Below are 26,769 nucleotides of genomic sequence, written 5' to 3' on the forward strand. Positions count from 1 at the left end.
GGTCCAGTGGTTAAGAATCCACCTTGCAATGCAGGAGACATGGGTTCGATCCATGGTCTGGGAAGATCTCACATGCCACGGGGCAACTGAGCCCACATGCTGCAACTACTGAGCCTGTGCGCTTGAGCCTGTACTCTTCAACTACTGAAGCCTGCGTACTGCAACTAGAAAGCAGCCCTCAAATGCAGCAATGAAGATATACCACAGACAAAAAATAAGTTAAAAACTTTTTTTTATTTTAAATTACAGTTGAGTGAGTGAAAGTCGCTCAGTTGTGTCTGACTCTTTGCAACTCCATGGACTGTAGTCCATGGAATTCTCCAGGCCATGCTACTGGAGTGGGTAGCCTTTCCCTTCTCCAGAGAATCTTCCCAATCCAGGGATCGAACCTAGGTCTCCCGCATTGCTGGCAGATTCTTTACCAGCTGAGCCACACGGGAAGCCCAAGAATACTGGAGTGGGTAGTCTATTCATTCTCCAGTGGATCTTCCTGATGCAGAAATTTAACCAGGGTCTCCTGCATTGCAGGCGGATTCTTTACCAACTGAGCTATCAGAGAAGCCCAAAGTACAGTTAAAGGCACAGAAATACTTATAAAGCTTTTTACTTATTTCTCCAGTCTCTCTTTCAGCTTGTCATGGTGTTTATTTGCTATTTAATGTCTGGGTAAATAAAAATTACAGTATAAAATACTTAGCATGAATCTTATAATTTACCTTTATATTGTTCAATGCCCATATGGAGAATCACCAAAATGACTGTATTTCTTGGCTTCTCCCAGAAGATGCATCCAACTGGCAACAAGAGATGAGATGAGCCCAAGTTCCCCCATGCACTGAGTTGTCTAATGGAGGATTCCACCAGGCACAGGACACTTTACAAGGCAAGTACAGACCCTCATAAGCTTCTGAAAGTCCCACCCTGAGACTCAGGTCCAGCAACCCTAACAAATGTTATGCCCTCCTTCCCACCAGTCTCCAGATCTATGTGTTGTGCCAAGTGTCAGGGAAGTGAGGCCACGAATCTCCCATTCCAATAAGCTGGCTGATCCAATTCACAGTAGGCAGGTGAATCCCAGGGTCATTACCTCCACACTGAGATGTGCTCGGTATCTGGTGGGTAAGAAACCCACGCTCACCAAGTTGCCTGCTGGATGTGCCATGGAGCTGCCAACCTGGGGCAGAGATGGCCACCGTTACATCCAGCCGTAAGCTTCTATGAAGGATACAGACCTTCCCTGCATACACTGGGCCCTAACCAGGGGCAGAGGGCACTAGTGTTCACTAGTTGAGGGAGAGGAAGGCAGGATCTTGGAGTACCAGGGAGCTGAGAAGTGGGTGGTCAAGAACCCATCCCAGAGAGATGCGTAGACTTCAAGAGTTAGTACTTGCACACATGAGCCAGGGTCCAAGCCCCTGGCACATGCACTGAAGTCCTACTGGACTTCACTTATAAATCACACATACAAAGATAAAATTAAGAACTTCAAGACGGTTAGCTACAGAGCATTAGACCCCACTTCAGTTCAGTTCGGTCACTCAGTTGTGTCCGACCCTCTGTGACACCATGGTCTGCAGCACACCAGGATTCCCTGTCCATCACCAACTCCTGGAGCTTACTCAAACTCATGTCCATTGAGTCGGTGATGCCATCCAACCATCTCATCCTCTGTCGTAGACCCCAACTGCTGGGCAATTCTGAGCATGGAGCTCTGTGTGACTGCACTCATCATACACCCATGAAGTTGACCCTCTACACAAGAAAAAGAGTTTTGTGTGGGCGTGCATGCTAAGTCACTTCAGTCGTGTCCCCCTCTTTGCGACCATGTAGATGTCTCTACTTCTTTCAGCCCAGACTGTAGAATTGACCAGGAGCTCTAGAATGTATAGATAAAATGGAATCAGATTTATAAGCATTAAGTCAGGCTTTATTCCAAAGTATAATGCCTTTAGCTAGTCAGAGAGTATTTCATAAAGACAGACTAATCCCAGAGCAAAACAGAGGAGGAGATATTACCAGTTTGCTTTGCCCTAATGAGTTATGCTTTTATGGCTTAGAAGTTCAACAGGAGCTTCACTTTCCAGAGGCTTATACAAAAAACTTCCTGCTGTCATTGGCTCCAAACAAGGCCTTTCGTATTTCTGGCATCTTTTGCTGGGCTAAGAGATCCAGTCGGCTTTCCAGAGTATTAGAAACCATTATTCTCTGATCGCTACTGTAGACCTCCACACCTCCAATTGTGTCTGTAGCCAGTTGCACCTCTCTGTCGACTTGCACTTCCACACATCTGTGGGAGACTGTGGTGTACTGGGGGACGGCTCTCTGCACTGCAGCCTCCACCAGGAGGTGGTCCTGTGGCTTGCAGCGTACAATCATCACAGGCTCCAGCAGTCGGAGCAGACCCTGGAGCACTAGTTTATCCAGGAGCCCCTGGTAAAATTTTCGGTCTGTCACCATCCGGCTGAGTCTCAGCTTTGCATCATTCAGCAACTCTGAGATGAGGTCATTTCGGGCTCGCAGGACTTTCAGCCTTGCCTGATTCCTCAAGGCAGACATCTGGATTTTCTTCTGCTGCTCTATCTGCTTCTCTTTCTTCTCATAATACTCTATAATCTTCAGTCGTTGGGTTTGCACAAGGCGTCCTTTCTCAATGTTGAACTCTTCCTCAGCCTTGGCATCTATTTCTTCTGCCTTCTCATTGGCTTCCTGCTCAATGAAAGCCATCATGTGCTTAATCTGCTTTTGCACATCGAAATCACTCAGGGCCATGGCTGCTCCTGGAAAGGGAGGTAAGAGGGAGAACTGGTGGACCCTCTGGTTTCTCTGACTTTGGGCAGAATTTCAGGTGTGTTTCCGGAGCTCCACTTTCTGAGCTGTGGAGTGTATGAGGGGAGGAAGGATAGAGTTAGGATCCGAGGGGAGGAAGGATAGATGTAGGGTCCAAAGGGAAGGATCACGGAGACCATTTATTGACAACTCATTTCACAGATGAGGAAACTGAAGTTCAGACAGGGAAAGCAACTTGTCCAAGGTCATACCCTAGTAGAATCAGACTCAAACTTGGGTTCCCAGAGTCCATTTCTACTACACTCACCACCTTTTTGCCATCAAATAATATGAGATGATCAAGACAAAAGATTTCTAGCCAGCAATGGCTCAATCACAGATAACAAGTGGAGAGAATGGAAAGGTCAAATTAATAAAAAAATGGAAAGTGTAGGCCCATTTCAGGTTGGTGAGGGCTGGGGCAGTCATAAGAAACTTGTGGTTAAACAGGATTCAATCCAGGAAGGTTCCCAGGAAAAAGAAATATCTTTAGTGCCTCAAATGATACGAAGAGACACAATACTTGTGGGCAGATGGTGGCATCCTGGAGAGAAGTGGAGGTGGGAGAGCTTGATGGTAATCCTTTAACTGGAAGTGGTTTCCAAACCTAGATGTACATATAAATCACCTGTGGACCTTTCAGGAATTCAGCTTTCCAGGCCCCACTCCAGAATACTGAATTAGAATCTCTGCCAGTAGGGTCTGGGTGGGAATCCATATCTTTAAGTCTCTCTGGGCCCTCCTACACTGTTGGTGGGACTGTAAATCAGTGCAGTCACCGTGAAGAACAGTATGGAGGTTCTTAAAAAAACTAGAGTTGCCAGATGATCCAGCAATCCCACTCCTGGGCATACATCCAAACAAAACTGTAATGTGAAAAGATACCTGCAACTCTACGTTCATTTCAGCATTATTCACAAAAGCCAAGACATGGAAACAATCTAAATGTCCATGAACAGATGCATGGAAAAAAGATGTGGTATATATATATTCACACACACATATATACAGTGGAATATTAGTCATAAAAAAGAATGAAATAATGCCATTTGCAGCTATATGGATGGACTTAGAAATTATCATGCTAAGCAAAGTAAGTCAGAAAGAGAAAGACAAATATCATATATATAACTTATCTGTGGAATCTAAAATATGACACAAATGAACTTATCTACAAAAAAGAAACAAACTCACAGACACAGAGAACAAACTTGTGGCTGCTAAGGTGGATGGGATGCAGGGGAGGGCTGGATTGGGAGTTTGGGACTAGCAGATGCAAACTATTATATATAACATGGTTAAACAACAAGGTCCTCTTGTATAGCATAGGCAACTATATTCAATATTCTGTAATAAACCATAATGGAAAAGAAAAATAAAGACTCTCTGGGATGCTTAATGAGCCCAGGCAAATGATACATGAAAATTTTAAAATGACATATGAAAAAATAAGACTAGCAATAAAGAGCCAGAAAATATTAAAAAGAACCTAACAGAAAATTTGAAGCTAAAGAATATAATAGCTGAATTGTAAAATTCACTAGAGGTGTTCAACAACAGACTTGATTATGGAGAAGAAATAATCAGCAAATTCAAAGATAGGCCATTTGAAATTATCCATTATGGTTGGAGAAGCAAATTTTTTTTTCAGTGAAGAAAGTCTAGGGACATATGGAACACCATCAAATGGATTAATATACGCACTGTGGAAGTCCCAGAAGGTGAGGATAAAGAAAGAAAGGAGCAGAAAGCTTATTTGAAGAAAGAATGACTCCAAACTCCCCAAGTCTAAGGAAGGCAATGGACATCCAGATTCACAAACAAAACTGACAAAGTAACCATATCATGTTCCTAAAACAAATCAGTGAAACACGGAGACAGCAAGAGAGGGACAAAAAATGCTAGAAGACAGACAGAAAACAATGAACAAACTGGAAATAGCACATCTTTCTTTTATAAGCATTATTTTAAATGTAAATAGATTAAACTCCATAATCAAAAGCTATAGAGTGGCTAAATGAAATTAAAAACAAAACAGGATCCAATCATATGCTGTCTACAAGAGACTCACTTTAAGAACACACATAGGCTGTGAAACACATATCCTTTTACTTTCAAGTGAAAAGATAGAGAAAGATAGTCTGTGCAAATGGTAACCAAAAGAGAGCAGGAATGGCCGTACTTAAGTTACATAAAATATACTTCATGTAAAAAACTGTCATAAGAGTAAAAGAAAGACATTTTATAATAATAAAGGTCAATTCAACAAGAAAATATAATAGCTATAAATAGATATGTACCCAACATCAGACTACCCAAATACACGAAGTAAACATTGACAGGACTGAAGAGTAACAGACGGAAACACAATAATAGTACGAGAGTTCAATATCCCATTTTCAATAATGAATAAAATATCCAGAGAGAAGATCAACAAGGAAACAGAGGACTTTAACAATGATATAGATCAAACAGACCTAACAGACATAGCAAAATATTCCACGAACAGCAGCAAAATACACATTTTTCTCAAGCACAATTTTAACATTCTCCAGCATAGATTACATGTTAGGTCACAAACCAAGTCTCAACAAACTGAAAAAGACTGAAATCATACCAAGCATCTTTTCTGACCACAATGGAATGAAACTAGAAATCAGTAGCAGAAGGAAAAAATGGACATTTCACAAATATGTGGAAATTAAAATGCCCTTGAACAACCAATAGCTCAAAGAAGACATCAAAAGGGAAATTAGAAAATATTGAGACAAACGAAAATGAAATACAACATACCAAAACTTGGGATGTAGCAAAGAAGTGTAGCAAAGTGTTGAGAAAGAAGTTTATAGTGTTACAAGCCTACAATTAAAAAGAAGAAAGGACTGCCCTAGTGGTCCAATGGTTAAGAAACTGCCTGTCAACGCAGGAGACACAGGTTTAATCCCTGGTTCAGGAAGATTCCACATGCCTCATGACGACTTAGGCCATGCACCACAACTACTGAAGTCTGCACTCTCTGGAGACTGTGCGCCACAACCAGAGGAGCCAACACAATGAGAAGCCTGCACACTGCAACTAGAGAAAGCCTGCTCACAGCAACAAAGACCCAGCACAGCCAAAAATAAAATGAATATTTTTTAAAAAAAGAAGAAAAATTTCAAATAAGCAGCCTAATTTTATACATTTAAGGAACTAGGAAAACAAAAACTAAGCCCAAAGTTAGCAGAAGGAAATAATAAAAATTAGGGCAAAAATAAATGAAATAGAAAAATGGGGGGGGGGGTGGAATCAATAAAACTAAGAGCTTTTGAAATGATAAAACTGACAACCTTTAGTTAGACTAAGAAAAAAAGAGAAGACTCAAGTAAAATAAAAAATGAAAGAGGAGACATTACTAGTGGTGCCACAGAAATAAAAAGGATTATAAGAGATTACTATGAACAACCATATACCAACAAATTGGAAAACCTAAAAGACATGGATAAATTCCGAGATACATACAACCTACCAAGACTAAATATAAATAGAAAATCTGAACATAGCTATAACAAGTAAGGAGACTGAATCAGTAATCAAAATCTCCCAGTGAAAAAACCCCAGGACCAGATAACTTCAAAGGAGAACCGTACCAAAAAAAATTTAAAAATTAATGTCAACTCCTTGCAAACTCTTCCAAAAAATGGAAGAGGAGGGAGCCCCTCCAAACTCACTTTAAGAGGTCAGCATTTTTTCTTGGACTCCAAAAATCACTGCAGACAGTGACTGCAACCATGAAATTAAAAGATGCTTGCTCCTAGGAAGAAAAGCTATGACAAACCTAGACAGCATATTAAAAAGCACTTTGCCAACAAAGGTCCATATAGTCAAAGCTATGGCTTTTCCAGTAGTCATGTATGGATGTGAGAGCTGGACCATCATAAAGAAAGCTGAGCACCAAACAATTGATGCTTTTGAACGTGGTGTTCGAGAAGACTCTTGGGAGTCCCTTGGACTGCAAGGAGATCCAACCAGTCAATCCTAAAGGAAATCAACCCTGAATATTCATTGGAAGGACTGAAGCTAAAGCTCCAATATTCTGGCCACCTGATGAGAAGAACTGACTCACTGGAAAAGACCCTGAAGGTGGGAAAGATTGAAGGCAGGAGGAGAAGGGGATGACAGAGGATGAGATGGTTGGATGGCATCACTGACTCAAGGGACATGAGTTTGAGCAAGCTTGGGGAGATGGTGAAGGACAGAGAAGCCTGGTGTGCTGCAGTCCATGGGGTCACAAAGTGTTGGACATGACTGAGCAACTGAACAACAATAATTACCCTGATAACAAAGCCAAAGACACTACAAGAAAAGAAAACTGAAGCCCAATATCCTTGATGAACACAGATGTAAAAATTCTCAACAAAATATTAGCAAACTAAATTCAAGAGCACGTTAGAAGAATTATACACTGTGACCAAGTGGGATTTATCCCTAGAATGCAAGGATGGTTCAACATATAAAAATCAATGATGATACAAATGATCATTCAACATGCAAAAATCAATCAGTGCAATATACCACATTAATAGAATGAAAGATAAAATCATATGATCATTTCAATAGATGCAGAAAAGGCATTTGAGAAAGCTAGACACCCTTTCATGATAAAAAAACAACCAGCAAAGTAGGAATAGAATCAAATTACCTCAATATAATGCAGGTCATATATGAAAAGTGCACAACTAACATCATTCACTTGGCTTCCCAGGTGGCGCTAGTGGTAAAGAACCTGCCTGTAATGTAGGGGACATAACGGACATGAGTTCAATCCCTGGGTCGGGAAAATCCCCTAGAGAAGGAAATGGCAACCCATTCCAATATTCTTGCCTAGAGAATCCCATGGACAGAGAAGCCTGGAGGGCTATGGTTCATGGGGTCACAAAGAGCCGGACATGACTGAATCGACTTAACATACAACATCATTCATACTCAACAGTAAAAAACTGAAAGCTATTTTTCTAACATCAGGAATAAGGCAAGGATGCCCACTCTTGCCCCTTTTATTCCACATAGAATTGGAAGTCCTAGTTACAGCAATTAGACAAGAGAAAGACATCAAAATTGGAAACATATAAGATCAACATACAAAAATCAATTGTTTCTATAATATTAAAATGAATAATCCAAAAAGAAAATTAAGGAAACAATTCCAATTACAATGTCATCAAAAAGAACAAAATACCGTTACTAAATTATACCAAAGAAGCTAAACACTTGAATACTAAAAACTACAAATTACTGTTGGAAGAATTTAATAACACAAAAAAATGGAAAGATAACCTATGTTCATTAGAAGACTTAATACTGTTCATACTACTCAAATTGATCTACAAATTCAATGTGATCTCTATCAAATGCCCAATGGCATTTTTTTAAGAATTAGAAAAAACAACCCTAAAATTAATATGAAACCACAAGGAATCCTTCATAGCAAAAACAGTCTTGAAAGAGAACAAAGCTGGAGGCTTCACACCCCTAACTTCAAAATATATTACAAACCTATAGTAATCAAAACAGTATAGTACTGATAGAGAGACCTATAGACTGATAGGATACAGATCCTAGAAATAAACCCACACAAGCACAATACAATGATCTTCAACAAGGGTGCCATGACTACACAATGGGGAAAGGACAATCTCTTTAACAAATGGTACTAGGAAAACTAAATATCCTCAGGCAAAAGAATTAAATTGAACCCTTATCTTACACAGAAATCAACTCAAAATGGATTAAAGAATCCCATATAATCCAACAATTTCACCTCTGGATATTTACCCAAAAGAATTGAAAATAGGATCTCAAAAGAGATATTTGCATTCCCATGTTCACTGGAGCTTTACTCACAAAAACCAAGAGGTAGAAGCAACTTAAATGTCTATTGATGATTGGATGGATAAAGGAAATGTATATACATTCAATGAAATATTATTTTGCCTTAATATGACAAGGAAATTCTGTTATGCTATATCATAGATGAACCTTGAGGACATTAATATGCAATGTGAAACAAGTCAGTCACAGGAAAAATACTACATGATTACACTTAAATGAGGTATCTTAAGTAATCGAATTCATAGAAGCAGAAAGTATAATGATGGTTTCCAGGGGCTAAGTGGAGGGGAATTAGGAAGTTACTGTTTAATGGGTATAGAGTTTCAATCATGCAAGATGAAAAAGTCCTAGAAATCGGCTAAACAATGTGTATATAGCTAGTACTGTACTGTACACTTAAGTTTTTTGTTAAGAGGGTAGACTTTATGTTACCTGTTTTTTTTTTTTTAATTGAAAGAAAAAAATAAAAGAATGCTGTCCCAGAAAGATGTACCACTCACCAAGCTTGTTGGAAAAACACACCCATGTTCGTGACAAAGACCAAGACTTTGGGTTCAACTTTGCAAACTGTCATCGGAAGTTAAAACGAAAATAATTTAGCCCATCCATTCTCCATTATTTTAGGATGTAATTTTCCTTAAACTGCGCTTTTGTAAACAGAGAAAAACATTCTCTGTTCCTAAATAAGACAAGTCCATTAAATTTTTTTTTTAAGGTTCTCTGGGTAACCCTGCTGATCACCAGCTTTGATAGCCACTGTGAATGAAAGACAGAGAGCGGGAGACGCAGGAAGTCGCAGGTTAAGTGTGTAGAGGAAAAAATGTACCAGACAAATCCTTACCAGCCCCCCTGCCAAGGGCCAGCCTTCCTCTGGCGCCGGGCGTCTGCAGGCGGAATGTGGAACTTGGAACACCCACTGGAACCTGGCACTGTTGCTTCCCTCTTTCTGCAGACGACCCTCTCAGTCTGACCAGGCAGCTCGGATCGAAAGAGCCAGGCTGTCACTGGAGAAGGCGAGCCAAGCCAGCCAAAGGAGGCCAAGAGGAATTTCCCTGGCACACAGGCCTGGGCTGGGGGCTGCGCTTGCACGCCCAGAATCTCAATTAAGTTAGCACACGGTGGGCTTCAACTCGGGGGGGGCGGGGGGCCGCTCACCTTAACCAAACCATCAGAAACAGATACGTGAGTGAACCCAGGCAGCCAGTTTACTAATTTACTAATGAAAAATACAGCCGTCAAGCTGGCAGGTCATGGCCCTCTTTCTCTGTATGTGAGTCACATGGGAAGCCAAATGCAAAAGTTGTCTAGTGAGAAACCAGGGCAAACAAAATGTGCCAGATGGTCTCTAAGAGTGGCACAGTGGCCACGGGCGCTGGCATGCTCCGGTCCACAAGTGAGGACATCCTCTCCAAGTCCAGACAGGGCTTAAAGGGGGCATCACTGGCTTCCGAGTATGGGCTCTGGAGTAAGATTGCTGGAATTGAGATCCCAGTTCTGCACTTAACATTTGTATGACTTCGGGGAAACAGCTCATGCCTTGAAGGCTCAGTTTCCTCATCTGTATAATGGAAATAATAATAGCATGCACATCATAGGATTACTGTGAGGCTTAAATGAAAGAAGTGAGTGTTTAGCATAATGCTAAGTGCACAGTTAATCATCATGCTTGGTAGTTACCGTCGTCATCAGCATCACTCTTACTACTGCTACCACTTTATAACTAGCTATTCTCTGCTTTAAGCCTCATCATCGTCACTCTGTGTATGTACAGAGTACTTATGACTGCTTTGATTTCCATTCTCAAAAGTAAGTAGAAACACATCCTAGTCTTGCTTCCTTGTATTAAACTTAGTAGCCCTGCAAGAAGCTTGAGAACCTCCCAGCGCTTCACAGCATAAAATTCGTCTAAGGTGGCCAGCCATATCCTTGATGATGGGAGGCAAAGTCCCGGAATTTCAGGGCTCTTGGGCTGGGGGTGAGGTGGAGTCACCTCACAGCCTGTAACAGTCCCTGAAACTGCAGTCCTGAGTTCTCATACCTCCTCTGGGACTCCCACCTCTAATCAGTCTCTCGGTGCTGGGACTTGAAAGCAGCTGCAGGGTGGGGCAGGGCTAGAAGTCAGGGATTGAGCAAGTGTCTCCACAGGAACGCGGCTGCCTGTATAATGCATCTGGCTGATGTAACTTCCAGTCTGTCTGGGATGGGGATTATGAACTCACATGAGTCTGTGGCTCAAACAAAACAATGAAAAGGAGCTAAGAAATATGAAACATACATGTCTGCTCTTGCACAAGGGCACAGGACTCTCCCGTCCCACGAGGCAGGCTTGCACTGTAATGGCATCTGTCCTGCCCATGCTTGGTAGGGGACAGCACCTAGAGCTCTCAAGACAGTCTTACTCCCATAAACTATTCAATACCGAGGTCTCTTCACTGCCCCCCCCAGACACAGCAGGCTCAGCCCTACCTAACTCATGTAGCTTGTGACCACACAGTTCCCTCAGCTAAAGAGCCTTCCTCTGCTTCTCTCAACTTAACTAAATCACATCTACATCTTCGGCCCATTGTGAGTCCCACTACCTCCTCGACCTCTGGACTCCTCCTCAAAATGACAGCATGGCCTATTTTCCAGATATAATTCACAGTCTTCTGATGCTCCAGTTACCTTGCTTCCTCCAGGAAATTCCTTGAGGACAAAAATCACCTTCTCTAGCAGGGGTTGGATGCAGACAGGCACTCGTTAAACATGAATTGACTGGATTAAAGGCTTGAGGCTGGGGTGGGGGGAGTGCTTTTTTTTTTTTTAATCATGAATTATAACACACATTCAGAAAAGTATATAGCTTAATGAATTATTATGAGGCAAACATGCAGTAACCAGCACCCAGGTCAAGCACAAGGACATTACCAGCACCCCCAGAAACCCCTCCTTATGATCTTGGGGAAGAAGACATTTCAAAACTGATGATTTTGTATTCAAAGGCATAGGAGGTGTTCTTAGAGGATGTGTGGGCTTGGAAATCTCTCTTCGCCAGTCCTCACCTACAGGAGCCTGTGTGCACCTTGGAGAATCCTTGTCACCACGAGAGGGAGGAGGGGAGGTAGGCATGCCTGGGGGGCCAAATGTGTCTGTCAACCTGCAGCTCTGTCCAGACCCTGATGCCACTGTTCCTCATTCCAGCTGGGATTTGTAAGTCTGAGGGGTCATGTGTCCAGGTCTGGGCTCCCTGGTTTAAAGACAAGCAGCATCAAATCAGGGCCTCCAGACACTTAGAGATGACAGAGTGAGCAACCGGAGGGTGCATGGGGCAACTTGCAGGGCCCAGGAAGTGGGTGAGGAAATTTAGAAAAATAAGCACTTCTTGTGGGGGGGGGGGGTGGTTAAAATACTTAGTATGTGGAAAGGGGGTGTCCTTTTTTCTGTCTTTGGGCAAATATTTGCTGAACATCTACTACATGCCAGGCACTACGTAGGCACTAGAGACAGAGAACAAGCAAACACCAGCCCTGCCTCCCAAGCCCATGATGTCATCGGGGGGGGGGGGGTGGGAACCAACAGGTCAACAGGAAGTCACACTACAGGGTGGCCTGTGAGCAATCAGCAGCTCCAAGACAGCTAGGTGAGGACTTCGCTGGTGGTCCACTGGCTAAGACTCCAAGCTCCCAATGCAGGGGGCCAGGGTTCGATCCCAGATCAGGGAACTAGATCCCATACACTGCAGTTAAAGATCCCACATGCCACAACTAAGGCCTGACATGGCCAAATAAATATATAGTAAAAATTTAAAAAAAAAAGGCTTAGCAAATGAAGGGATCCAATGCCTAAACGCCCCCCTCCCAAGTTCACCATGGGCTCTTTTATAATAAATTGCTCTGCAACCATTAAACTATGTAGTGGGTGGTTTGAGACACATCATTAGTGACAACAAATGCTTTAGATGAAGGTCACTTCCCTGGTAGCTCAATCGGTAAAGAATCCACTTGCAATGTAAGAGACCCAGGTTCTCTCTCTGGGTCGGGAAGATGCCCTGGAGAAGCCATTCCAGTATTCTTGCCTTGAGAACCCCATGGACAGAGGAACATGACAGGCTACAGTCCATGCGGTCGCAAGAGTCACACACAACTTAATGACTAAACCATCACCACCACTTGGAAAAGGTAGCAAGTTGGTAGTATTCACGAAGGAGGGTTTTCCAAATAGATAAGAATCAATCAAGTTGTTAGGGATACCTGACTCGAAGCAATGCCTTGGGGTTTCCAGAAGGACTCTGGCTCAGAAACATGGAAAGGTACCTGGACCCAACATAGGAAGGAATAAGAGAAAGGAGAAAACACAGGCTGAGTGACTGCAGACTTCAGTAGAAGGAGTGGCCCTCTGGGCAAAGGGTCAACCTAGGAGGGAGAAGCACAGATGGGCATTGAAGGACAGATACTTTTGAGAAGCAGGAAGAGAAAGTGAGAGTGTTTAGACAGGGAGAACGCTGTGGGCAGAGGCACTGTGCTGGGAATGTGTAGGAGGTCTGAGCGCAGAGAACAGATTGGATCAGCAGCAGCAGACAGGCCTCCAGTGGCAGTGGGAGTGAGCAATGTCTAGAAAGTCGGAGCTCAATTGGGGAAGATTTGAAATGTCAGACTGAGGGCTGGGACATGAGGCTAAGGAGACCCATTACAGGTTTTGAGTAGGGATGTAACTTGGCCAAACCCGGGTTTAGAAAGATTAGCCTGGTGGTGGTGAAAGCTGGAGAGTCTGGCTTTAGGTAAATGCCAGGTTGAGACTGCATGGATGAGGGCTTGGACAAGAACATGAGAACAGAGGCTTGGGGTGGAAGGAGATGTGGTACAAGAGCTGGCAGGTTTGAAGACTCAGGGTCTGACCCTGGCAGCACCTGCTGAAGCTCCACCCACAGGGCTGAGCTGCTCAACTCAGTGTGAAGATGTGGAAAAGCAGGTGTGAAGCACCCTGCTCCTTCCAGAGCCAGCTGGGGGTAGAGAAAGCAACAGCCAGGGAGTTCATCTGGTTTGGAATTAAAGGAGAGGAATTAAAAGACCCGTCCCCCCAGAGAGGAAATCAGAAGTGTCCACAAAGCTTTATCTCTGCCTCAGTTGCTGATAACTAAGGGGACACATACAGTTTTAATCCAAGAACTCCATCCCAGAGGCAAAGCAGGCTGTGGCTGGGACTGGAGAAAGCTAGTGCCCACGAGAGGCAGGCAGGTAATATAAAGGAGAGACCCAGGGAGGGTCAGAGATATTTCTTCCCCAAATAATGTACCTTAAGAATTTACAACTTAGTGTCTCCTTTTCACACATCTGCAGGAAGGTTACTTCAAAGGAGTCAAGTTCTCCCAAGAGCAATGTGCTACAAAGTTGCATGGCTGAAGGTTTTCAGTGGTGGCTCCCCCCACCTCCAAAACAAAACCCCTCTATTTCATCCCTGCCTAAAGGGCCCAGGCTTCTGAGTCTTTTGGAAATGGGGACTTGGGGGCACAAGTTCTCATATTTTAGAGAAGCTGGAAATCCCATTTGAAAAGTAAAATCCTTTTATCTTTTTTCTTTGTCTTATTGTGGTAAAATATACGTAACAAATCTTTGTCATTTTAACCACTAAGTAATGTTCAGTGGCATTAAATACATTCACACTGTTGTGTGACAGACATCACCAATCATCTCCAGAATGCTGTACCCATCAAACACTAACTCCTCATTCCTTCCTCCCACATTTCCTGGCAACCACCACGCTACTTTGAGTTTCTATGCATTTGGCCACCCTCAGTTCAGTTCAGTTCAGTCGCTTAGGCATGTCTGACTCTTTGCAACCACATGGATTGCAGCACACCAGGCTTCCCTGTCCAACACCAACTCCCGGAGCATGCTCAAACTCAAGTCCATCAAGTCGGTGATGCCACCCAGCCATCTCATCCTCTGTCATCCCCTTCTCCTCCTGCCTTCAATCTTTCCCAGCACCAGGATCTCTTCCAAGGAGTCAGTTCTTCACATCAGGTGGCCAAAGTATTGGAGTTTCAGCTTCAGCATCAGTCATTCCAATGAATATTCAGGACTGATTTCCTTTAAGAATGACTGGTTTGATCTCCTTGCAGTCAAAGGGACTCTCAAGAGTTTTCAACATCACAGTTCAAAAGCATCAGTTCTTTGACGCTCATTTTTCTAGAGTTGACCACTCTTGAAACCTCTTGTAAGTGGAATCATTTGTCCTTTGTGACTGACTTATTTCACTTAGCAAAATGTATTCAAGGTTTATCCATGTTGTAGCACTTGTCAGAATTTCCTTTCTTTGTAAGGCTGAATAACATTTCATTGTATGTACCTATCACATTTTGCTCAGTCGTCAGTGGCATTTGGGTTGCATCTACCTTTCTGCTATTATGAATAACATTCCTCTGAGTGTGGGTGTACAAATATCTGTTCCAGTCGTTGCCTTCAATTATTATAGGTATTTACCTAGAAAGGGAGTTGCTAGATCACATGGCAATGCTCTACTCTTTAGAGGAAACTGTGCCATTTTCTACAATGGCTCCACCATTTTATATTCCCACCAGCAATGCAACAAGGGTTTCAATTTCCCCACATCTTCACCAGTATTTGTTATTTTCTGTGTTTTTGACAAAAGCCTTCCTAATGGTTGTGAGGTGGTACTCATTATAGTTTTGATTTGCATTTTCCTAATGATTAGTGATGTTGAACATCTTTTCATGTGCTTATTGGGCATTTGTGTGTTTTCTTTGGATTAATGTCTATTCAGGCCCATTTTAAAAGCCAGGTTGTTTTTGTTGTTTAGTTGTAGGAGTTCTTATCACTTTGTGGTCCTGAGCACTCCAGCTGCCAGCCAGGTAGCCAGCCAGCCAGCAAACAAAGCTCCTAGATAGGGTTTTTCAAAGTGTGGGCTGTGAAACCAAAAGGAATAGAAAATCCAAAATTCATTACAGGTAGTGAGCTTAAGTGTTGTTTGTCAAATTTTTGTCATATATATGATGCATACGTACATACGTATTCTGGTGCACGATGAAAATGTATTTGTTAACTGTGATTTAACATACAAAACATTTGAACAACAGTGACCTCCAGGCTTTCCTAATGGTCTAGTGGCTAAACTCTGTGCTCCCAACGCAGGGGACCTGGGTTTGATTCCTGGTCAGGGAACTAGATCCCACATACTGCAACTAAGACCTGGTGCAGCAAAATAAATACTAGTTTCAAAAACAAAACAACAACAAAAAACTCTGACCTCAAGTTAATTGAATCCAACCTCCTTAGAAAGCAACCAGTGTCACTCAAGCAGACCCTAGAAATTCTCCCTCAATCGATTTATGAAAGTATTCATCCCCAAAACACATCTCTTCTAGGTGGGGATGGGGGTGGGTGGAAGTGGTCTGAGATTCTGGCTACATGATGTATGAGGAGCACGGTCACTCGGTTGTATCCAATTTTTTGTGAGCCCACGTACTGTAGCCTGCCAGGCTCCTCTGTCCATTGAATTTTCCAGGCAAGAATGCTGGAGTGGGTTGCCATTTCTTCCTCCAGGGAATCTTTCTGACTCAGGGGTTGAACCTGTGTCTCCTGTGTCTTCCTGCATTGGCAGGCAGAGTCTATCACTGAGCCACCTGGGAAGCATGAGCAATTTACATGGCTAATATCTACTGAGCATGCCCCCAGGGGCTGGGCGGTCACAGGACATCATGGGATGGTAACTGAGGGTAGGAACCAGGCTGCCCCTGAAGAGGCCTCTCTCTGCCCTGGATGCCCCCATGGGCCATAACTGGTGTCATGAGAAGTGCTATGGATGGAGCATCAGAGGTAAAAGATTCAATCCTGATGCCACTCATAGGCTGGGTGATCTGAATAAAGGCTCACAATCTGTTTGAATTCCCTCTGGATAAAGACACAAAGCCTCATCTGTTTACAGAAAAGATGTTAATGAGGAATTCTGTGAAAGCCAAATGCGGTGAGGAGTTACAAAGCTGTGTTAAATGCTAGGTGAACCACAGGTATCCTCATTCATAAAACACCACCCCAATCATCCTGCCCTTCCCAGAACCTCAAGCTGCCTTGAGGTAGGTACAGGTCAGCAGTCAGAACTCTAGAAAGCCTCCAGGCAAGTGGAGGGTGGTCTTGAGGTCATCCAGGAGCCCCAGGACACAAGTTTTTCCTGGTGGGCCGGCTGGCCAAGTCTCCAGCTGGTGGGCCACCGTCAGGGACAGCCTAGAAAGAGCAGATGCTTTGCTTGTTTAGGAACATTAGGAGCAATGTTTGCTACCAGTCCCCAGTTCAGGGGATGCATTCAGATGCCAAATGCTCCTCTAGTATTGACTTAACGCTTGCTGCTATAGGTCCTGACAGGCTTCACCTCTGCTAAGAGACACAGCTCAAGCCCAGAAGCAGGGAAGCTACTGGCTTGCAAGGAAGAGAGTGTATCCACTCAACTGTGTCCCTCACGTTCACAGGGACTTCCATATGACATAGTTGGGAAAAATGCTCTTTCTGACACCCTCTGTGCTCGGGAATCAATCCTGCATATTCTCTGGAAGGATTGATGCTGATGCTGAAGCTGAAGCTCCAAGCCACCTGATGCAAAGAGCTGACTCACTGGAAAAGACTCTGATGCTAGGAAAGATTGAGGGCAGGAGGAGAAGGAGGCGACAGAGGAAGAGACGGTTGGATGGCATCACCGACTCAATGAACATGAGTTTAACCAAACCCTAGGAGAGAGTGAAGGACAGGAAAGCCTGGTGTGCTGCAGTTCATGTGGTCGCAAAGAATCGGACACAACTTAGTGACTGAACAACAACAGAGCCCAGTACATAACATTTAAGCATTATCTGTTGGACTCACAGACAAATGGATGGATAGTGAGGAAAGAGTCTTCTGTATAGACTGTCACAATCCTAGGGATCTGCAGCTCTTTTTCAGATGGAGGAGAGAGGAATGTGAAGAGGTGCTGCAGTGGTTGCCCCAGGGAGACACCTTCTCCTGTTCCACCCACGTACTTGGAACATAGAGCTCAATAAGAATTTAACTCCCTGTGGCGTTTCACTCTGTGTCTGCACATGAGTGGCAACAGTGACAGATTTTTTTTTCTTGGGGTCCAAAGTCACTGCAGACACGTGACTGCAGCCATGAAATTAAAAGACACTTGCTCCTTGGAAGGAAAGTGATGAACCTAGATAGCATACTAAAAAGCAGAGATATCACTCGGCTGAAAAAGGCCCATATAGTCAAAGCTATACTATTTCCAGTAGTCGTGTGAGAGTTGGACCATAAAGAAGGCTGAGTGCTGAAGAAGTGATGCTTTCAAACTGTGGTGCTGGAGAAGACTCTTGAGAGTCCTCTGGACAACAAGGAGATCAAACCAGTCAATCCTAAAGGAAATCAACACTGAATATTCATTGGAAGGATTGATGCTGAAACTGAAGGTCCAATACTTTGGCCATCTGATTCGAAGAGCTGACTTGTTGGAAAAAGACCCTGATGCTGGGAAATATTGAGGACGGGAGGAGAAGGGAGCAACAGATGATGCGATCGTTGGATGGTATCACCGACTCAGTGGATAAGAGTTTGGGCAAACTCTGGGAGACAGTGAAGGACAGGGAAGCCTGGCATGCTGCAGTTCACGGGTTCACAGAGTCGGACACCACTTAGCAACTGAACGAGCAACTTAGCATAAGCAACAGACTCAAGAGAATACTCCCTCCTCTCTGGTACTCAGTCTTGAAAAGTCTCCTCAACTCAGCAAGACCACTAAGGTCAGCTTTGGTTCAACTGTGCACTGCGATTCAGAAAATATTTCCAGCAGAAAGGGTAATAGTAGAGTTTCCCTCATTCGTTCCTTTCTTTCAAAAATCACAGTCCTGTGCTACATTCAATATCTGAAAACAGGGATTTGGGTATGGTAGAAGTTGGAATCTCTGCTCACACTGCATGAAGCACATTGAATACAGCAATCCAGTCCTCCAATGTCTTCTCAGGAGGCTGTGGTTGTGAGGAAAAGAAGCTGGACGTGGTTAACAAAACAGAAAAGGAAATTTTAAGGATCATGCATGGCTCACAGGATAGTGAAATGGCAACCCACTCCAGTATTCTTGCCTGGAGAATCCCATGGACGGAGGAGCCTGGTGGGCTACAGTCCAAGGGGTCGCAAAGAGTCGGACACGACTGAGTGACTTGACTTAACTTAGAAAAGCTGCTCAGGACTATCTTTACAGGAACCATACCCAACATATGCCTCTGGACCTGCTCCGATGAGAAAACCACTTCTGGTATTGTTGCTGCCAACAAATTCTAGATAGTCAGTTTATACAGTAGTCACTTCTGCACCAGGAACTCAATTACACCACAACCAACACCACCACCCACCCTATGTGCCACTTCCTGTATTCAGCACCGAGTTGTGGACCCAGCACCAAAGCTGCAAGAGTCTGCTCTGTATTTAACTGTAGTCACTCCAGCTCTTGAGTCTGACAAGGAAAGCAAGAGTCTGTAACAGCTTCCACAAGGGTGATCTTTTCCTTCCCACCAAGACTTACAAAGTGGAAGATTCCCCAAATTCAAAATGTGCTTATAACACTCAGTGACCACAGGATCCACTATGGAAAAACAATCATCAACAAACCTTGGATCCTTTTCTGGCACTGTCAGAACTGAAGCCTAGAATAAAATCATTAATTTCATTTCTGGAAGATGGATCTATGATCCAGCCTCCTTTGGACCTTACAGGAGGTGGCCACTCCCAGATCATAGAGGTATTCCATACCAGCAGCCTTTAAGAAGTGTCCTTTTCTATGATTCAACAATGGTGGCAATTCCATCTGTTATAATGACTGGTCTCCTGACCTAGGCTGCAGCAAAAGATGGTTAGAAATAAAGATGGAAAAACATTATTAAGGGTGCTTGAGCTAAAATTCTCAGAGGCTGGGATTTACTCCTGAGTTTCTGGCATGTAACGAGCTGGAAAAAAAAAAAGAGATCTAGATGTATTCTAGAAACATAACTAATGAAACCAAGTGAGCCAGATGTATTGGATTTTTTAAGTCATCCTGATCATCAGGAACCAGTGACCTTTAAGAAATTGCTGCAGTGTTTAAGTCATTAACATCTCAGCTAAAAAATTGTATAATACATTACATCTGAGCCCTAAGAGAAAAGGATGCAGATGGGGGGTCTTAGTGGTAGGAAGAAAAAGAGGAATAGGTATGGCACACAGTGTGATGCTACAAAGGTGGGCAGGTAGAGTCTGGGAAGCAGGAGAGCCCTGGGGAGTGAAGAGGCGGCAGTCTGAAGAGACTGGGCAAGTATGGAGGAAAGAAGCATAATTGAAGAGCAGAGGAGGGACTTTCTTTGTGGTCCAGTGGCTAAGACTCTGGGCTTCCAATGCAGGGGGCCCGGGTTCAATCCCTGGTCAGGGAACTAGATCCCACATACTGCCAACTAAAGATCCTGAGGGCTGCGACAAAGATCAAAGATCCAGTGTGCTACAACTAAGACCAACTGCAGCCAAATAAATAAAAGAGCAGAAGGGACTAGATAAAAGAATGATTACCATTTTACCTCCTTGGCAATAACTCTAAGAAGGAAGTTTGAAGGGGGAAAGGAGTACCTACTATCAGCCAAGAATTAGGGACTCACACCAAGCCTGGATTCATGTACTGACAAATCAACTGACTGAAATTTAAAACAAATCATAGATATGACTTGGATTCTTCTCACCTCCCTCATCCCTTGAAATTTACTTTTTCTTTATTTCTAGTATAGCTTGGGGAGACCTTGAAACTTTGACTGTTGGCAACAATCCGGAGGTAATAGGTATTATTGGTTGCCTCCCCAGCATATATTATCCCCTATGTCTGCTGTCCACTGTGCAAGAAACAATTGAGGGGGAATAAAACTCTGGCCTTGGGGTGGGCCCTGACAGGCCTAATAAGGATAGTTCCAAGCCCCCGTCCCAGCATTGGTTTCTGGGACAGCCAGTAGCCCAGGCCGAAGGCAATGAGCATCTGACATTCTGCTGGCCATCGTGATGAACTCAGCTAATCTGATGAGAGGAAGTCCAAGAATTTTGTGTATTAAGTGAGTCAAGAGAAGCTCTCTCTCCTGCTGGGCAGTGTGGTATATGGGAGGTAATGCCTGGACCTGGTATAACCATTTTGTTTTCAAGAGTGAAAGCAACCTAAGTAGGATGCTGACCCAAAGAGAAGAGAAAAACTGAGAGAAGTGCAGGAAAAAAATAGTTTCAGGGTCTTGATCAAGCCATACTTGAAGCCTGAGCTACTTCTAGTTGTTTCAATCAAAGAAGTCCATACACTCCCTGTGCTGTTGAAACCATTTGGGGTTGACTTTCCTATTACTTGAAACCCAAAGTGTCATGACACCAAATGATCTACTAGAATTCAGTTGTCCATTTCTGAGTAAATGTGAAGGGACACAAGCAAAATGACAGAAAGTGAATACATTTTAGAAACCTGGTGTCCTTCTGGAGTTCTACTCTCAGCTTGATTTAGGCAGTGGGTCACATGTTTAGTCACCAAGAGGAGACTGGTAAATTTTGAAAAGTTAGGAAGAAACCTAAAGAAGTAAAGAGGATAAAACAGAGAAGATTTAAAAGGAAGAGAGAGAAGGGGATATGTCAATGGAATCATAAGATAGACACCTCAGAGTATCCCAGCCCTTCTCTGTGTTACCAAGCCCTGTGAACTTGGTCATCTAAACATCCTGCTTCCTCTTCATTTTCACAGCCAAGCCTGATCCAGACCTTCATGACCTCTCTCCTCCTCACTTTCTCTGCCTTCACTTGGGTCCCCTCTAAATCCATGTTCTACACCACTCCCAGAGTGATCATCTCAAAAGATAGCTCTAAACTTGTCATTTCCAACTGAAAACTTTTAATGCCTCCTTCCTGGGGAACACGGGAAATAACATGAGCTCAGACCAATCCTTTTGAAAGCTAGCTCTGCCACTTAGCAGCTACGTGACTTTGAGCAAATGTCTTAATTTCTCTGCACATCATCTATCTTGACTGTAGTGAGAATACTATCATAGACAAGATTCCTTTAGTTACCAGTGACAGAAAACCAATCTACACCGTCTAGGCAAAAAAGAAGGGAGGACTTATTAAGTGACCAACTGAAGCCCAGGAGTATACAACAGAGTTTCAGGGATACCCAGAATCAGGAACTCAGAAATATCCTGTGTCATCCCTGCCACTTTTCAGGGGGACAGGTGGAGAGCATCTCTCTCCATTTGTCTCTCTGTGTGTTGTTGCTTCATTTCCTTGGGTTGACTATTTTGCAAATGTCTGAAACATGAAGCAGGAATGACCCACTACCTTTAGGCTCTTATCTTCCAGTTTAGTTAGTACCAGTTTTGAATCCCAAATTCAAACTTCTCAAGAAGGGTTCTGGTCATCCCATCTTGTGTCAGGTGCCCAGGGCTAATCAAGGACAGGATGTGTAAGAAGAGGGCATCTACCATTTAACCATATGATTGGAACATCCCTGGTGGTCCAGGGGTTAAGGCTCCATGCTCCCAATGCAGGGAGCCTGGGTTTGTTTGATTGCATGCCACAACTAAAAGATCCTGCATGCCGCAACTAAGACCTGGAGCAGCCAAATAAATCAATAGGTAAATGTTTTCTAAAAGAAAAAGAAAACAAACCACATGCTCACAGAAAGAGCATGTAACACAAGCAAAGGGTGTTGTTTTGGATAGAGAAGCCAATAGGTATTCTCTATGAATTTTATCTTGTATGGTTATTTTGGGGGTGTAATAGGATGACCTATGAAATGAGCAGCAAATACCCAGGACAGTGCCTGGGCACAGTACACAGTGACAGCTCACAGCAAATCCTCCTTTCCTCCCTTCATCACATCCTTACTCCCAGAGCCACTGTTTACCTAGCTAGTTCCTTTGTCTGGATAGCAAGGAGATCAAACCAGTGGATCCTAAAAGAAATCAACCCTGAATATTCATTGGAAGGACTGATGCTGAAGCTGAAGCTCCAATACTTTGGCCACCTGATGCAAAGAAATGACTCATTGGAAAAAGACCCTGAGCCAACTCACTGAAGACAGGAGGAGAAGGGGATAACAGGGGATGAGATGGTTGGATGACATCACCAACTTGATGAACGTGAGTTTGAGCAAACTCTGGGAGATAATGAAGGACAGGGAAGCCAGGCGTGCTGCAGTCCACAGGGTCTCAAAGAGTCTGACACGACTTAGTGAATAAACAACAATAACAAATAGAAAAAGATGTCCCTCTGTGGGTGGATGCCACCCCACAGGCACAGGTCTGATAAGTGGAAGTTGCCTCCGTGATAAGAAAAAAGTACCCCTTCTTCCCATGTACACAGTCTTAGGCCAGGGTCATGGCTTTGCGGGTATCATGTGGGCCTTTCTGGGTATCATATTTCTCTCTTTGCCTTGTGCAGTGCACAGACTGCCCAGCCCAGGTTGGCCCTGCATGCCCTTAACATGGTATCCAGAGGCCCATGGCCTGGTAGTATCACACAGTTCTCAATTAAACACAAACCACTTCTTTCACACCACTAATCCTGCATTCTGTCCACCCTACATGGCTCACCATTCCCAAGAAGTTGTGTGCTGTTCCTTCTTGCTGCTTTTCCCAGGCATATCTTATCTTACTCCTATTAGCCTCTTAAACCCCAGGCCAATGGCACCCTTCTGCACACCCAGAGCTAGGTACTAACAGCCTCCCAGCACTTCCCAAAGGCTGTTCTTCATTCCCTACCACAGCACTGAACACATTATATAGTACTTATCTGTTGAGATCTGTTTGGTTCTTCTAGTTAACCTATCAGTGGGCTGACCTGGGCATCTGGGATAATATTCCCCTCTGCCTCCTACTCCATATACAACTGGTGGAATCAACCCTTTGGTTGAAGTACTCCTGGCAGTCTGTTTTGGCTTTTCTAGGGCCAAAGGGATGAGGTCACCATCATCAGTGAAGTCACCATTGCATGATTCATCTGACTTCAGTTCCCCACTTGGAATGTCCAAATATTCCCAGAACTTCTCCCAAAGGATCCAGAACCTGGAGACTCTTCCATCTGTCAAGGTTCTAGAGCTAATCATCCAGCTCCCCGGATCGCCAGTAAGTATCTGCCCTTCTGAAAAGCAGCAAAAGGACTGAGAGGCTGGAGTCTTGAATGGAGGAAGCGTCCATCCTCCCAGTCCTGGGACAGACCTCGTTGTTCCTCATAAAAGCCTTCCCCATATCTCTAGCAACTGGCCCAAAGCCTCTACCAGGATCTTTCAGAGCATGTTGTGAAGAGATCTAGAGCTGTCAAAGGTGAGCCTTGATCACACCCTATGGATGAGCTCACATTTATAGATGAGAAACCTGAGGCCCCGAGAAGAGGGGTGGCATGCTCAAGGTCACACTGCTAACCACTGTCAGTCAGTCAGTTGCTCAGTCATGTCCGACTCATTGCGACCCCACGGACTGCAGCCTGCCAGGCTTCGCTGTTCATCACCAACTCCCGGAGCTTACTCAAACTCATGTCCATTGAGTCCAATCATCTCATCCTCTGCTGTCCCCTTCTCCTCTTGCCTTCAGTCTTTCTCAGCATCAGGGTCTTTTCCAGTGAGTCAGCTCTTCACATCGGGTGGCCAAAGCATTGGAGTTTCAGCTTCAGCATCAGTCATTCCAGTGAATATTCAGGGTTGATTTCCTTTTGGATTGACTACTGTCAGAGTTGGAACCAAACGACCTCTCTCGGCTGACGGCTGACGGTATGCAGTAGCTCCTTAACCTCTCTCAATAGACTCCTTTCAGAATTCTAGTCCCAGCAAGTGCTGCCTGAAGAAGTGGTCCTGCAGGCAAAGGAGGTAAGTCCTCCTTTCTTCCCCTCTAGAAAGAAGTGGCAGAACCGAGATCTGACTTCAAGACACCGAACTGCTTTCTTTAACCCATCATTCACTACATACAAAGTGTCTTTCAGATTGACTGCATAATCTAAAGCAGCGGGCAGTGTAAGTACTCACACTCAAACACGATGCAGGGGTCTGGTGAGACATCCAGTGGGACTCCACAAGGAACTTCTGAAAAGCCAGGATGTCTTTCAGGACAATGGAAATCAGATTTGGGATTTGAGAGTTGAGGCCTCGGAAGCATGGTGTGAGGACATAACTAACTGAGCATTTCCCACGGTGTGTTCCCAGAACCTGAATGCTGGAAAGAGGTGGAGACCTTTGGGATAACCACTTCACCTGTCTGCGTCTCAATTTGCTTACCCACAATCTGAGAGAGATCTCAGGGAGACCGTGTGTTTGACCTCTGCTGTGCCTCTCAACACAGCGTTTTCTGATCCTGTGAACTGATGACAGGAAGCGATTTATCTCGCGTCAGCAAGGGGAGGGAGGGTGTGGTGTCAACGTGGAGTGTATCATCCCCGCCTCCCCTCTCCTCCAAGGCCTAAACTTAGAAGTAGCACTTTTGGCCAGTGAACAGATGGGTGTTTCCAAGCTTCGTCCAGGCGGGAGGGCAGGGGTTGTCGCCTGGCTCACTGGCCACGTCTTTGAGCTCTGGGGTGTATCACTCCTCAGGGATCCCAACCTAACACCTTCGAGGGATACTGGGACTGTAAAGGGGCCTCAGAGATGTCGCCTCTAGGGGGAGCACAGGTACACCCGCAGCATCCAGAGTCTCCCAGTCTACCTTTTCTGGCTAGTTGGGGGGGTGGAGAGTGCGTCAGTGGTTCAAGATGCTGTAACTCCCTTAGTCACCAGTTTCAGAGCAAATGATTCAAGCTCTGATGTGGACAGCATGGGTTGGGTTGGTGGAGGGGAAGGAGTGGAAACCAAGTCTCAATGTAGGAGTTCCTACTTTAACGCCACCCCTCCCCCGTCACCCCCGTGCGCCTGAAAAAAAAAAAAAATTTTTTTTTTTCAAACTCTCATGGCCCTTCTTCCTTCCCGATTTCTAGTTCTATTGTGCATTTAGAGGCTAATAGAATGGATCCTGCCTTCCGGGTGGAGTTTAAATATATATGAATAATTTTGCACGACTATTGCGTCATCATAAAAGTCGTTGTGGTCCCCCAAGAGGGCTCCACGTCTTCTCCCAGCTTCGGGGCCTTGGGACGCTTCTGGGCGCTGCGGACACTTTCGCGAGGAGCCCTCGGCTCCGCCCCATCGCGGGTCTCTCGGCCCCCCTCCCCCAGTCTCACCTTCCTCCCCGCTACGCTGCTCCTCGGCTCCTCCTCCACGCCCCCTCCCCGCAGCCCTCGCGCGGAGCCAAGCTAGGGTGAGCCGGCAGGGCAGAGCGGCGGCTGCGGGCGGGGCGCGGGGCTCTGGAGCCAGCCGGCGGGCGGGCGGGCGGGGGCGCGAGGCTGGCTGCCCGCAATCGGGGGAGGCGCCTGGGCCCGCCCTCCTCCGGGGCCCAGCGGGGAGGGGGCCCCGGCCCGGCGCGGGGCGGGGTGAGCCGCCTGGCCCCTCCCCTCCACTGCCCTCCCCAAAGTTGCCGTCTCCCCCGGGGCCGGCCAGTCTTATGATCCAGTGGATCCTCCTGGGGAGGCCGGGCCGGGGAGAGGGCGCGGGCGCCGAACGGCGGGGGCAGCGGGCGGGCGCGGTGACCGGGGCCCGGGCGGGGATCCGGGCAGCGACCGAGGCGGCGGCAGCGCCCCGGGCCCGTCGCCCCCTCCCCTCGGGCGGGGGGAGCCGCTGCATGGGGCCGGGGGGTCGGCCCTGCTGCGCTGAGCGGCGGCGGCGGCGGACCCCCCAGGCGGGCTGGGGCTAAGCCCGGGGCCGGGGCGGGGGCTCCGGGGGGACCATGCCCGGAGGCCGGCCGGCCGCAGCATGGCTCACGGGCCCGGCGCGCTGATGCTCAAGTGCGTGGTGGTCGGTGACGGGGCGGTGGGCAAGACGTGCCTACTCATGAGCTATGCCAACGACGCCTTCCCGGAGGAGTACGTGCCCACCGTCTTCGACCACTACGCAGGTAAGCTTCGGAAGTGATGACTAAGGGGCATCTCCCCAGGCCGGGAACTTTGGAGCAACTTTGGATGAGCCCCCTTGCCGCCTCCCCTGCGTGCGCTCCTCCCCCC

General features: G+C 45.3%; 2 protein-coding genes across 6 annotated transcripts in view; one reads left to right on the top strand and one right to left on the bottom strand.

The window, feature by feature from the left end:
* Positions 1–1,902: 1,902 nt before the first annotated feature.
* On the bottom strand, positions 1,903–26,392 carry ATP6V1E2 (ATPase H+ transporting V1 subunit E2). Of its 3 annotated transcripts, XM_043468479.1 has the most exons (3): positions 25,894–25,989; positions 9,539–9,852; positions 1,903–2,777 (listed from the first exon to the last, which is right to left on the bottom strand). In XM_043468479.1, exon 3 carries the CDS (start codon positions 2,767–2,769, stop codon positions 2,089–2,091), a length of 681 nt encoding a protein of 226 aa, XP_043324414.1. In that variant the 5' UTR covers positions 2,770–2,777; positions 9,539–9,852; positions 25,894–25,989; the 3' UTR covers positions 1,903–2,088. The 3 variants fall into 3 exon arrangements, with proteins under 3 accessions (XP_043324414.1, XP_043324412.1, XP_043324415.1); XM_043468477.1 differs by lacking the exon at positions 9,539–9,852 and having other exon boundaries at positions 25,894–26,392; XM_043468480.1 differs by lacking the exon at positions 9,539–9,852 and having other exon boundaries at positions 1,903–2,873; positions 25,894–25,994.
* Positions 26,119–26,769, top strand: part of RHOQ (ras homolog family member Q) — a 40,380-nt gene continuing 39,729 nt past the window's right edge. The window contains exon 1 of one of the 3 annotated variants that reach the window (XM_043468485.1): positions 26,119–26,663. In XM_043468485.1, coding sequence (XP_043324420.1) covers positions 26,522–26,663 — 142 coding nt within the window. In that variant the 5' untranslated portion in view covers positions 26,119–26,521. The remainder of the gene's footprint in view (positions 26,664–26,769) is intronic. The other 2 variants (XM_043468486.1, XM_043468484.1) reach the window with 2 other exon arrangements.

Source organism: Cervus canadensis, chromosome 5 (genome assembly GCF_019320065.1).
Source record: "Cervus canadensis isolate Bull #8, Minnesota chromosome 5, ASM1932006v1, whole genome shotgun sequence".
Lineage (NCBI taxonomy): Eukaryota > Metazoa > Chordata > Mammalia > Artiodactyla > Cervidae > Cervus > Cervus canadensis.

What these genes read in the sequence shown, in the direction of transcription:
- ATP6V1E2 (XM_043468477.1), bottom strand. Translation starts at nt 26,392, where the DNA reads ATGCAGCGGCTCCCCCCGCCCGAGGGGAGGGGGCGACGGGCCCGGGGC. An exon ending in GCAGCGTAGCGGGGAGGAAG is followed by an intron (nt 2,778 to 25,893) that starts GTGAGACTGGGG and finishes CTCCCTTTCCAG; the next exon opens with GAGCAGCCATGGCCCTGAGT.